Here is a 12,466-nt window from a genome sequence, read left to right on the forward strand (position 1 = left end):
ATTGTCCGGTGGGTGGGGACAGTGTGACGACAGCATTTGAAGAAGAGTCATGATGTCTTTATTGACCGTGTAGATGAGAACAGTGAGAGTCTAAGTTCTCACAATACAAGTTGATACAATAATTATACAGATTTTGATATAATATCACAATCCAATTCGTGATATTTTAGTTGTCTTTGGTGGAAGTGCGTTGATCGTTGTTGTGAGCTTTCCAGCACTGTTTGAATGCCTCCATCTACGTACGATAGTGTCAGAACAGCCAGCGTAAAGAGATATTCGATAAAGATTGAATGAAATATAATAAAAATTAATGGGAAAACTTACTTCTGCTGTGCATGCGCGCCAATCTTTCTTTTCAAAATAACAGTCCGTCATTTTCGCATTCTCATCTAAGTAAACGTCAGCGATTTAATTTCCCAACAAAACAGAGACGAGACAAGATAAAAGTCTAAATAGTCGCCGTCTTGAACCGTGACTATCTATTGACTATATTCTTTCTTTCATTTTCACTCTGTGATATGCAATTGAACTAACCTGCGCACCCGGTGCTGAAAATCCGCTTCTCCCTTGAATCGAGCGGTTAGCAAAGGCCTCGGCTTTCGGGGAAAAGAATAAAACTCACCACTCATCTGGTTCATCATCGTCTTTGGCATTTGCGCTTTGTTGCGCGTTACTCTCTTCTTTACTCATTTTTTATTGTCGTGTATAACAAAAAAGAAGGTGGTTCTTAAGTTTGGTTGTCTTGTGTTGTTGAAGAAAGAAGTCAAGTATAAGAAAAAGGTGGTTCAAAGGGCGGAGATTTTTGGTTGAGGCGATTCTCATCTCAGCAAAAGTCAAGTGACAACTTACAACAACAATAAATCCAAAAGCCCGCAAAACTCACATCATGGCTCCGGCTAAGCTGAATGTGCTTGTTTACACAGGTTCGACTTTTTATTATTAGGACCCAACTACGAATACCCCTCACTAACTCACCCAAGGCCTCGGTACAACCGTCGAGTCAGTTAAGCATTGTATATGGTCCCTACGTCGTCTTCTTGGTCCAAACTATGCTGTCATCCCCATCACCGAAACCATCATCCTCAAGGAACCCTGGCAGGCGACATGTGCGCTTCTCGTCTTTCCTGGCGGCGGTGATCTTGGCTATTGCCAGGCCCTCAACGGTGAGGGGAACCGTCGTATCGGCGATTATGTCCGTCGAGGCGGCTCGTACCTGGGTTTCTGTGCAGGTGGTTACTACGGAACTCAGAGGTGTGAATTCGAAGTTGGTAACAAGCCTATGGAGGTCATCGGAAGGAGAGAGCTGGGATTCTTCCCGGGCACTTGTCGAGGTGGTGCTTTCAAGGGCTTTGAGTACAAGAGCGAAAGGGGAGCTAGGGCGGTGCGGTTGAGTGTGCCGAAGGACGCTTTTGAACAAGAGGTGGCCTCTGAGATTATTTCCTACTACAATGGAGGTGGTGTCTTTGTTGATGCTGCTTCAGTTAAGGATAGGAAGGTTGAGGTGTTGGCTACCTATGATGAGGAGATCGATGTTGACGGTGGGGATGGCAAAGCAGCCGTTGTTCTCTGCACGGTCGGTGATGGTAAAGCCTTGCTTACTGGACCTCATCCAGAGTATGACCCCCTCATCATACATTTCTCACTCAGATTCTAACATCTCTAGGTTTGCTGCAACCAACTTGAACCCCCAGCCAAGTCTTCCCGAATATGACGAGCTAGTTAGCCAACTCGCAGCCGCCGACAAAGACAGAGCTACTTTCCTCAAGGGATGTCTAACAAAACTCGGTCTCGAAGTCAGCTCTCATGACAACGGAGTGCCGTCTCTATCCAGACTTCATCTTTCCTCCATTTCCGACACGGGTGTATCTGAGTTACTATCCGACTGGAGCGACATCATCAGCAAAGAGGACGGCGAGGAATGGATCCGAGCAGAGACGGATAGCTTTCATATCCAGAATGAGGACACGATCTGGAATCTTGAAGGTCTTCAGCAATCTCTACCCGATACAAATGAAGCTAGTATCTCGGAGAATGGCAGTATTGACTACAGCAAGATCACCAAGAAGATCGTCCCTCATGAAAAGGGACTTCCTCATCCCAAGCTTACGCCGCACTTTAACCATGGTCTATTCTTCTCAAGTTTAAAACGCTATCGACAAATTGAGCCAACGGCTAGGACCTGGGGCGATTTGCTCATGTACGGTGAAGTGGTAACTAGCACAAACACCATGCTGGAGAAGTATGCCACCCCTTTGAACTTATGCGAAACTCTACCCTAACATTTACCAGAAACCCCAAACTCATGCCAAAACTTCCAAGCGGATTTACCGTCTCGGCCACAACACAAGTCGCTGGGAGAGGTCGCGGTTCTAACGTCTGGATTGCCCCTCCAGGCATGTTGATCTTTTCAACCATCATCAACCACCCTGCCCATCTCGCAGTGAGCCATCCTGTTGTATTCATTCAGTACATCGCATCTATTGCCATTGTAGAAGCTGTCCAGTCTTATGATCGTGGCTACGATAAAATTCCCATCAAGATAAAATGGCCCAACGACATTTGTAAGTCATCCTGCTAGGCCTTGCAGACTTTAGTCAAGCTGACATGATTAGATGCACTTGATCCTACACGATCACAAGAGAAACCACACTACTCCAAGGTCGGCGGTATGCTCTCGCAGTGTGTCTACTTTGATGGAAAGTACCAAATCATCTTGGGTATTGGTCTCAACACTCTCAACTCCCGTCCTACAATGTCCCTCTCCGATCTCGTCCCCGCGGGCGCTCCAGAACTTCATCTCGAAACTCTATTAGCTCGTGTCCTCACTCGTATAGAAGCTATCTACGCTCAATTCCTCCGCGAAGGCTTCTCAAGCGGTCTTGAGGCACGATATTACCGCCACTGGCTACATACGAGACAAGAGGTCAGTCTTGAGGCTGAAGGTGGTGTGAAGGCGCGTGTGTTGGGAATTACGCGCGACTGGGGAATGTTAAAGGTTGAAGAGATAGATGCTAGTGGGAGGGCGATAGGGAAGACTTGGGCATTGCAGAGTGATGAGAATAGCTTTGATTTTTGGAAGGGGTTGGTTAGGAGGAAAACGTAAAGTCAATAGAGCACAACTTGGAACTCCTATATATATGTGTACCATGATGACATCTCTACACTGGGTAAGCTATTACTTGACTTGCAGATCAGGGATAGATACCACGATTAGTGATAAATTGTGTAATGCTGAAACATCCATGCTAATCATGCTCTATATACACCTACATAAAACCACCAACACCTTCACTGTCGCACAATCACAGCCTTGTATCATCCCACCCCTCAGGAACACAACCCGGATTAGTCTCCGCAAGCGGGCGATTCCTAGAAGGCCCATTTTCAAGCCTAATGTTGATGTTGTTCGCGTTCTCTCTGGTGGGTTTTTTGGGCCTGCTTCGGAAGAAGAAGGAAAGAATAAACATGACAATCAGCACGAACATGCAAACTGACCCAACTATTATCCCAACCCATTCCCCTATGGATGTGGATGAAGCTTCTGGGGCAGCTGATGCAGTTGCGGATGGTAGAATTGTTGAGCTTGATTCGGTGGTGATGGCACTTTTTGTAAATGTGTTTGTAAATGACTCGCTCCACCATGGTGGAATTATAGGCTTTAGACTCATACTATATGGGACAGTGACACTTCCTTGTGTTGTAGACTCACTCGTAGTCGTGGGCTGATCTGTCGAGGAGCTCTGCGTCGGGATATCTATCGTGTAAGTTGAACTCTCAGTCACCCAACCCCAACCTGGCCTGGAACTCCCAGATGGGGGTCCTTCTTCGCCAACTGTAGTAGTCGCAATCTCCTCGATGATCGTCAATTGGTTGCGTTTAGCTGTGACTGGCTTGCCGGACTCTGTAAATACGTTTGTCCAGCCTTCTACAGTGACAACTGGCGTCCATCCTGGAGGAACTGTACTGTAGAGGTTACCAGTTACATCGACATACGAACGAGCTTGGTTCTTGTGTTGGGTTGGCGACGCTGGTGAGCCATCTGCCTGCGGACCTTGGTGGTTCTCCATACTCAGATGCTGGTTGTGGAAACTATTGTATTTTTTGAACTTCCTTGTGACAACTCTGTGTGTTTTTATGCGTTACTTGGAGCTGTGTGCTGGTTGATGCCGAGGTGTACGGGGAGCTGTGGCTAGGCTAGAGAGCTGGCGAAAGTCGAGAATTTATAAATTTTACTAGAATAAACTGCAAAACCTAGCACTTTATCCATGGTTATTTAAGCATTTAATATTGATCCAAGTAGTGGCAAGACATTGATTAATGGTTTCATTCTGCTAACCGACACTCTAGACGATCACAGTTAAGTCAACATGCGATTAGACGCTATTTTTCAAAAAAAACGACGACAGTATCTAATCACAGTGAATCAGTGATCCCATGATAGCTTATGTGAAGTAGTACAAGATGTTGTTGCTGATCTGGTCATTTCGTTCACCGTTGGATATATACAGAAACTCGTAGTCTAATAACAGCCCAGAAAGACCGACAGCGCATACGCGGTCAACTATTCAGGGGGCTCATTGAATCAGTCTACCTCTAACTTGGTTAATATCTACTTAAAGTCAAGAATATTCTTTTTTAGACGAGCATTTTTAGATGCATACTCCAATATATTACTCAATAGTCCAACACAACAACATATGATGCCCTTACGCTTTCCAGACGCTGACTTGGACAAGAAGAACAACTTGGCCAAGGAGAGGAATTACATTCCCAACGTTGACAAGGAGAAAGAAAAGAACGACACATCTACGCCAACGGGATTGTCCTCTGGATATACTGTCATTGGAGTTACTACCATTGACACCACCGAGGGTTGGGATACAGTAACTGCCAGCGAGACTCAATCCACGAGCGACATGTCGACATCCGATGAGCCTCTGACGGTAACAAAGACAGTGCCTAACCCTGTCGGAAAACGACCGGTGGACGAGATTATATCTGATATCATCATGTCTACCATCACTCATGAATTCAAGTCAATAGTAACACTTGAACCGAGCTTGGAGTTGGAACCACCCACCACCATCTGGATAACCAGTCTCAATCCTCCTCCTACCAACATACAACCACCACCACCTCCTGTTACATCTACCGCCGCACCATCCTCCAAGTCTTATCTGAGCACCATCGAGCTAGTTGGCGTCATAGTCGGAACCATATGTCTGGTACTCCTGCTATGTCTCCCAGTGTGCTACGCTATCTGGCGACGTCGACGCCCTCCTCCACCATCAGATAGTCAAAACAACGTCAATATCACAATCCGCAACGGCGGGGTCTCTCGGTGGTCACACTCAGATGATTCGCGACCGACTCCCATACCAGCATCGATTCATTCGCAGGAAAATATGGCAAGAACAGAAGTCATGAAGAGACCTATCCGTGTCGCAAGCCCACCACCTCGCTACACTGACTACTGGAAGGGAGAGAATGAGGAGTATGAGATGGGAGTCAGAGATAATGCGGGTGAAGCTTCGGGGTCACAGTTCGCTGAGGAGCAGCACTACAGTGATCCGAAAGGAAAAGGAAAGGCGCGTGACGATAACTGGATTTGAGTTTGTCACAGGCGGTAATGGGCTGATGGTATTTGACTTTGGGTCGTGGTTTCTGGTACTTTAGAGCTTGGAGCGCAAGATCAAACTTTCATATTAATTGTAGGTAGGGCTGTTAAAAGGTTTGGTTGATGCGTGAAAACATGATCTTTGAGTTTGGAAATAATTATCAATCTAATTCATGAACCTTGACTTGTATCCCGACCCACGCATCAATGTCAAAACCCAGTTTGTCTAAATCACAACTTCCCCCAAAGAAGTGATCTGACTTGCCTCGCCTACAGTCAACAGTGAAGAGAAAACACACTTAGATACATCTTGTAGACCTCTAAATAAGACCCTATTTAAGCTTACTTGCGCAGAATCTCTGTTCTCTATATAGTCGTGTGACGTGACAAACACTCCCACGATACAGCAAACAACTGACGCAAAAACATAACCAACATGCATTCACTCAAACCTCGTTCGTGAGTCTATTTAAAAACTCTGTTTGACAAAGTTCAAGTCCCTGACAAACAATAAAATGGTGCTCTTCTTCCCGCGCGAACATGTTCTCTTCGTCCTCTGGAAATCAGCTTTCACTCTTCAACCCAAACATTTCCACAATCCTCATCTCACCTCACCTATCTATCTATCTATTTCCAACCATTTTTTCCAAGATAAGATCAAATCTTAGAAATAATGCTTGGAAGAAGTTTCCCCCTTATCGCCATGGCGACTTTGTCCAGTGCCTACCACGTTATCGGAGGTGGGCATGGGGTTGATGATGACCCCTATCTACATGACGAAAATCTAGATGATAACGAATAGTAAGTCCGTTTCAAAATGACTCATTAAGCTGTATGCTGACTTGTTTTGTCCGATAGCATTTTTCCCGAATCTGTAGAGGATGACTCCAGAATCGACAGAGCCCTCACAGTTCCGCATGTCCCAGCCAAGGACGAAGCACCTATCATGATAGATCCTACACGGGACGAGGGGCGCACATTCTCATGGTTCGATTGCCAAAATCAGGCCTGCGAGTGGTCTACACGCCTTCGTCAACCCGAGACTCCCACTGAGAAGCCGGATGAGCCTGCCTTGCCTCTCAAACAAACCCAAACTGTGAGTATCCCAACAACGATCTACATTACCAAGACTTCATCCCTTCCCCTTGTATGGTGGACTCTACCGGATCCCGGAAAGTTGAGTACAACGTTAGGGAAGACTACATCGGCAGTCTTTTCAGAGCCAACTGTCACCTCATCGACTCTTTCAGAAACAACCGCAGTTACAGAGCCATCTGCAACTCTGGAGCCATCTGCAACTCTGGAGCCATCTGCAACTCTGGAGCCATCTGCAACTCTGGAGCCATCTGCAACTCCAACACCCAAGGAAAAGTCCAAGGACTTGACAGAAGCGAATATAATCGGTGGCACCATAGGAGCTATCCTTTTCTTGGGTGTGCTTATACTCATCTCCTGGTTGAGCTATAGGCACTACAAGAGGAAACATGCCAAAAAGTCAAGGCCGACTATCGTCCATCCTTTCAGGCAACATCTACCTCCAGCCCCTCCTCCGGTCCCTCCTTCAACCCCTGGGCGTCAAAGCCCCGATCGTCAAAGCCGTTCGTATTGGCTTCCCGATACTCCCTCGGATCGCCAGTCGCCGTATGGTAGAGAATGGGGAGAGACTGTGCGGATGTGGATGAGGGCACCTGAACGCAATCCTGAAGTTCACGCCATGGATGAGATCAGCCGGCCGAAGAATGTGTATACTACTCGCCCTGCTGTTAAGTCACCCCCTTCAGCGAATACAAACGCTCAGTCTGCTGCAAGCCCGTGGCTTTCGCCGCAGCCTTACAGTGCTCCTCGGCCTGTCAACAACTCACCAGGTCGTCTTGCAATTCCTCGTCGACCTGTTGGCGCTACGTATTCTCCGGCAATCATGACTCCTCGACCTAATAGCCCGAACCTTGCGCCAAACACTCCCCAGCCTGGCCCTTCTCAGTATAGTGAGAGTGTGTACAGCCAGCCAGGTCCAGGAGTGAGGCCGGATAGTGCACGTCCGCTTGGTTGGATTTGAGTCTGTCTTTTTGGTCATGACTGTGGATGACTGAAAGGTCTTTTGATGGTTGATAAAAATAGGGATCGTTTATGTTGTGATGTTTTTTTTTGTTTTTTTTTTTCGGATAGAATGACAGACGGGTTTGGCGTTGACGGACAGGAGTAAGAGCATAGGGATTATCAACAGGGAAGATGAAAAGGTGCGGTCTAGCATAAGTCGCAGGGTTGGAACAGACTGAGTTTATAATACCGTTAGCAATCTCATAACTACTAATTAACCCCAATTGTTCATGGCAAGAAAAATCAAATGAATCAGGGGCTAGGCTGAGAGACCATCGTGCCGACTCTAAACCGTCGATGAGACTGTTGTAGCTCCATGTTCATCCAGGAACTCTATCGATCTTGGATCTCAGTCCTCATTTCTACTGATAGACGCTTCAGCCCTTAAGCATTGTCGGGGGTGGGATAACTTGCGTCGTTGCTTATTCATCTTTTCCCCTGGTGGTTTGTTGGGTAAGGAAGAAGAAAGTGTCTATCATTGTCATGGTCCTCACAGAGCCTTTATTCTGATATACAGTTTTATTGAATCTGATTAAAAAGCATAGCCTTGTACCCTATGATATTGTTTTTCTACCGAAAGTCAACTGTTTTAAAGCATCTCATTTCTTCATAAAATAATTAAAAGTCTCATCCTGTATAACAGTATATTCGTGGGGATTGCAGTAAAAGAATCTTCAGGTGTGTCTTGCCACTTAATGTTTATAGATGATAGTGGTATTCGAATAGTGCAAAGACGTCGGGATCGTTTCAGGGGCCTGGGCTTGTGCCTTGGGATGGCGGTGGATGAGGGATCGAGAGACAACAGAGGTACTGCGAGCTGTATTTAGTCGTTTCGGTCGAGGCATTATAATGTCTGCAAAGAGATTCGGTCTGGAGATCCGTAGCTGGCAGAGTTAATATTTCTTCCCTCATACCGTCAAAGACATAACTTGCCGTCCATCGCTGTATATGCTATCATCTCACTTATAACAAAAAGTGGTCCCAAGTGCTCCGTTCAATATCGTACAGTTGTATTAAACATAAGATAGCATAGGTCGTCTGTTCTGTATATTTTTTCTTCGTCTAAGAACCAACCTCGAGCGGCTCATCACGCCACCGATAAACCAATAAACGCCGTGCCATGCCGCAGTCGAGTGAAGATGTACATGTATACATGGAGAAACTCCATCCCTCTCCGAAAAACCCCCCTCAGAACTCCACATTCTTGGAGGTGTCGTACTCCAAGGCCAAATCGTACAAGTGTGGTGTACCGCTTTTGTTTTTTACCGCCTCCAATCGTTCATTACCCAAGCATATAAGGGAATGCCGGACTAGTCCTTGTAGACCTTGGGCTTGAAACCTTCTTTGATCTCGGCCTCTGCCTCCATTTTCTCCCTTATAGGTCCAATCTCTCGCTCGAATCGTTCCTTTGCTCTCACAATCTTGCTCTGGAGGTAGAAACTGCCACCCTTTTGGGGATCGTTGGCGTCAAACAGTCGCTTGTAACGGCTCAACACATCCTCAACATTGGCTTGTCCACCGGCAGGAGGCTTAACATCGAGGATCTTGCATGCCTCGTCGAGAGTCATGCCTGAGGAGAGAGAAGCACCGCCTGTGGTGTTACCGGCCTTGGCCTGGGCGCGCTGGTAGGCGGAAGCAGCTTGAGCTTGCTTATAAGCGGCGACGAAGGACCGACCGAGGATTCGAGAGCCTGTCAAGAAGGCTGTGACGACGAACTTGTGCGCCTGGGGGACAAAAAGTGTTAGCGGGCGAATTTATTGAAGGCGGCGAATCGAGACATAAATGTCATGGTGGGACTCTAGTGTGTAAGTTTAAAGGTAGATAGCATACCATTGTGAGAGGATTATGGTAACAGAAAAGAAATCGAGTATCGGAGGGATCAAGGTGGAGTTATCGCTGGGAAGCGACGTTGAAATAGCGTAGTGGCCCTCGTTCGCAACGAGGAGGAGGATCGGATCTTGATGGCGCTGCTCGAGACTTTTCCCCCAGCAAAGCAAAGTTGGATGCGGATCATCCCGAGGTCGGAATTTTGCACCGGCCGAACCACCGGCAGCCAATCTTCCGAGTTTTAGCCGGACTCGTGCTTCCTAAGCCTTAGGGTAAAGAAATAATTAGTCTAAGAGCGATGATCTGAGAACGATAAACTGTCCTTCTAATTTTGTCTCTTATTATTCCGGGGGCCAATTTTTCTAGCACCATAAAGGCGGGAGTCAAGGTGAGGTGGGGGTTTCACCATGATTCACCGAGTTTCACCGAAATATGCCCCGCGATGGAGCAGGAACAGGATGTTATCTGACCGCAATTAAAGTGACTGAATTAGAAATCTCGGACTGCGAAGGAAGAAAACAATTTAAAATATCCTTCAAAATTCGAGTGAATCTTGAGATATCTCTCTCCCTAGAAAACGGGCCTGAATCAGCAAAATTGGTTTCCCTTTGTAAGCAAATTATAGTCCTACATGTCTTATAGGGTAGGATGACTGACAACAGAAGTATCCAACAACATCACATTTATCTGAGGGTTAGATAATGGCATCAACTCCCCAGGACGTGGCTGTACTATTGCAGCGCGAAGGCAGTGGGGTTTCACCAGATGCATACGATGCAGCCAACGAAGCTCAAGATGCTGTCTCAAGAAGGACAAAACTACTCTCACCAGTTCTGGAAGCTCTCAAATCACAGGATTCTTCCACATTAGAAGCCACAGCCAAGGCACTCGGTGATGGAAGCCGAGACGGTAAGCTGCACCAGTCTCGAATCTGAATTTCGCTAATATGTCATCAGTTGCTTGGAGACTTCCATATGGAGACTCTGGCATTCTCGAATTCTTCCTTGATATCCTGGCTTCTGAGGAACAGCAGAGTCACGGTGTCAAGGTACAAGCTTTGCGCGTTACCGGGAACTCTTGTGCTGATACGGATGCCAACCGAGCTCGTGTTGTCGAGGGAAAGTACATAATCTCTTTCATCAATCATTTGCAGGATAAGAATCTTGTTCCATACTTGATTCCCGTTCTCTACAATGTCCTCGTGGACTATGGTAAGTATTTTCCCCATCACATCAAAAACTCCTATGCTAACATTCCCAGAACCTGCCCAAATTCTTGCATCACAGTCAAGACTCAGCAGTCATCTCATTGCTTTGCTCCAGTCGCCTAACTTATCCGACTACAGCCCTTTGGTGACCTACTTCTGCAAAATCCTGGCTCTACTTATCACGCACGACGGTGAGGCGACTGTCGCAGACCCCAATACGGTCTCTACTCTCCTCAGACTCGCAACTAGCCCTGCTCACAGCTCTGACATCGAGGATTTTATGGCCCTTGTTTCCACTGCAGCGAGTTACCTCGCAAACGAATCTTTCCAAGAACAACTCCTCAAGTCAAAGCAAGTGGATGTGTTTGTCAAGGCCTTTTACATTGCACACACTCAGTTCGATGCTGAGCTCGATGATGAAGATACGGCCAAGGAGTTAGGCCAGCTTTGCACGTCGTTGCTTACTACACTGGCGGATTTGACTGGCAGTGATTATTTCCCTGCCCTCTATCCCCTCGAGAGTTCTGTGCCCCAGTCTCTCCTGAAGTGGCTGAAAGAACCTCATGCTATTCTGCAGTCAGCGGCTTGTCTAGCACTTGGCAATCTCTCACGTTCAGACCAGGCTTCTACAGCTTTCGTGCAGAAGCATCAGGCTCATGTTCCTCTTATGGCGATCCTCTCTGATACTGAGGTCACTAATACCCAGCTTCTCCATTCAGCACTCTCCTTTCTCAAGAACCTTGCAATTCCAACGCAAAACAAATCAGTGCTGGGTGAATTGCTAGAGCCTGCCAGTGTACCACGGATATTGAGTATCGACACTCTTCCCCAAGTTCAATTCTCGGCTGTGTCCCTACTCCGCTTACTTCTCGTCAACTCCCCCGACAACGTCCGTCGAATTACGACGCCCAGGATTGTGGAGGTTGAGGGGTCTTCTAAGACGCACACAACCATTCACGATGTCATCTCTCTTTTTGGTCGCTCTGATACGGAGCCAACCAGACTTGAGGCTGCACGCAGTGTCGCTACTGTATGCCGTGTGCTCCACACCACACCTGTAGACGAAGTCCTCTCAGGATGGACGTCTGAGAACGAAGAGACACAATCGAGAAGTCTGTTCTATGCTGAACATGATCTTTCCGAAATTCTGTCTTTCCTCATCACACAAGAGAAGTGGCCTATTCTTCGGTCCGAAGCATGGTTCGTCTTTGCCCTTCTGTCACGATCTCAGGATGGCGCACAGGTTGTTGCAAAGGTACTCGACGTGTCTGCAGCCATGGATGCTCTGAGCTTTGCAATCACCGGTAAAACTGCATCTGATGATCAAACACCTCAAATCGAGGGCGGCATGCCCGAGGTTCCTCCAGCTATCCCTGAGGAACTTGCTCTGGAACCCCAACAGGTCGACCCAAAGCAGCAAGCCAACATGGCCAAGGTGGATAGAGAGAATTGTCTGGTGCTGTGTACCGAAATTGTCAAGAACGGAGAAACCCTCGAGTCAGCTCAAGTCAGCCGACTACAAAGCTTGATTAGACAGGGAACGGAATTGTTAGGGAAAAACGCAGATGAGTAGCCAAGTTATCAGCATATAGATGGATACACAAAATGAAAGCATAGACAGTCACATCACGCAAAGCATGTACCGAATTGAAATCATAACAAGTAACTTTTAACAAGCAGAGACACCATATGCACGTAATGCATCCATTGACCGAGGT

The 12,466-nt window shown here is 47.0% G+C and overlaps 7 protein-coding genes across 7 annotated transcripts; 4 read left to right on the forward strand and 3 right to left on the reverse strand.

The window, feature by feature from the left end:
• Window positions 1–166: 166 nt before the first annotated feature.
• Window positions 167–690, reverse strand: FPOAC1_004401 (uncharacterized protein; the record flags this gene model as incomplete). The annotated part of the gene is made up of 4 exons (XM_044848951.1): window positions 167–235; window positions 325–389; window positions 535–566; window positions 623–690. 4 exons carry the CDS (start codon window positions 688–690, stop codon window positions 167–169), a joined length of 234 nt encoding a protein of 77 aa, XP_044707661.1.
• Window positions 691–886: 196 nt separating this feature from the next.
• Window positions 887–3,214, forward strand: FPOAC1_004402 (uncharacterized protein; the record flags this gene model as incomplete). The annotated part of the gene is made up of 6 exons (XM_044848952.1): window positions 887–923; window positions 981–1,614; window positions 1,664–2,239; window positions 2,290–2,561; window positions 2,613–2,923; window positions 3,191–3,214. 6 exons carry the CDS (start codon window positions 887–889, stop codon window positions 3,212–3,214), a joined length of 1,854 nt encoding a protein of 617 aa, XP_044707662.1.
• An 88-nt stretch (window positions 3,215–3,302) lies between these two features.
• Window positions 3,303–4,067, reverse strand: FPOAC1_004403 (uncharacterized protein; the record flags this gene model as incomplete). The annotated part of the gene is made up of 1 exon (XM_044848953.1): window positions 3,303–4,067. One exon carries the CDS (start codon window positions 4,065–4,067, stop codon window positions 3,303–3,305), a length of 765 nt encoding a protein of 254 aa, XP_044707663.1.
• Window positions 4,068–4,700: 633 nt separating this feature from the next.
• On the forward strand, window positions 4,701–5,612 carry FPOAC1_004404 (uncharacterized protein; the record flags this gene model as incomplete). Its single annotated transcript, XM_044848954.1, has 1 exon — window positions 4,701–5,612. The coding sequence occupies one exon, from the start codon at window positions 4,701–4,703 to the stop codon at window positions 5,610–5,612; it is 912 nt and encodes a 303-aa protein (XP_044707664.1).
• A 708-nt stretch (window positions 5,613–6,320) lies between these two features.
• Window positions 6,321–7,673, forward strand: FPOAC1_004405 (uncharacterized protein; the record flags this gene model as incomplete). Its single annotated transcript, XM_044848955.1, has 2 exons — window positions 6,321–6,418; window positions 6,476–7,673. The coding sequence occupies 2 exons, from the start codon at window positions 6,321–6,323 to the stop codon at window positions 7,671–7,673; spliced, it is 1,296 nt and encodes a 431-aa protein (XP_044707665.1).
• A 1,351-nt stretch (window positions 7,674–9,024) lies between these two features.
• Window positions 9,025–9,547, reverse strand: PAM16 (mitochondrial import inner membrane translocase subunit TIM16; the record flags this gene model as incomplete). Its single annotated transcript, XM_044848956.1, has 2 exons — window positions 9,025–9,438; window positions 9,545–9,547. The coding sequence occupies 2 exons, from the start codon at window positions 9,545–9,547 to the stop codon at window positions 9,025–9,027; spliced, it is 417 nt and encodes a 138-aa protein (XP_044707666.1).
• A 695-nt stretch (window positions 9,548–10,242) lies between these two features.
• Window positions 10,243–12,321, forward strand: FPOAC1_004407 (uncharacterized protein; the record flags this gene model as incomplete). Its single annotated transcript, XM_044848957.1, has 3 exons — window positions 10,243–10,450; window positions 10,498–10,752; window positions 10,802–12,321. The coding sequence occupies 3 exons, from the start codon at window positions 10,243–10,245 to the stop codon at window positions 12,319–12,321; spliced, it is 1,983 nt and encodes a 660-aa protein (XP_044707667.1).
• Window positions 12,322–12,466: the final 145 nt, after the last annotated feature.

This window comes from Fusarium poae, chromosome 2 (assembly GCF_019609905.1).
Source record: "Fusarium poae strain DAOMC 252244 chromosome 2, whole genome shotgun sequence".
NCBI classification, from domain to species: Eukaryota; Fungi; Ascomycota; class Sordariomycetes; order Hypocreales; family Nectriaceae; genus Fusarium; species Fusarium poae.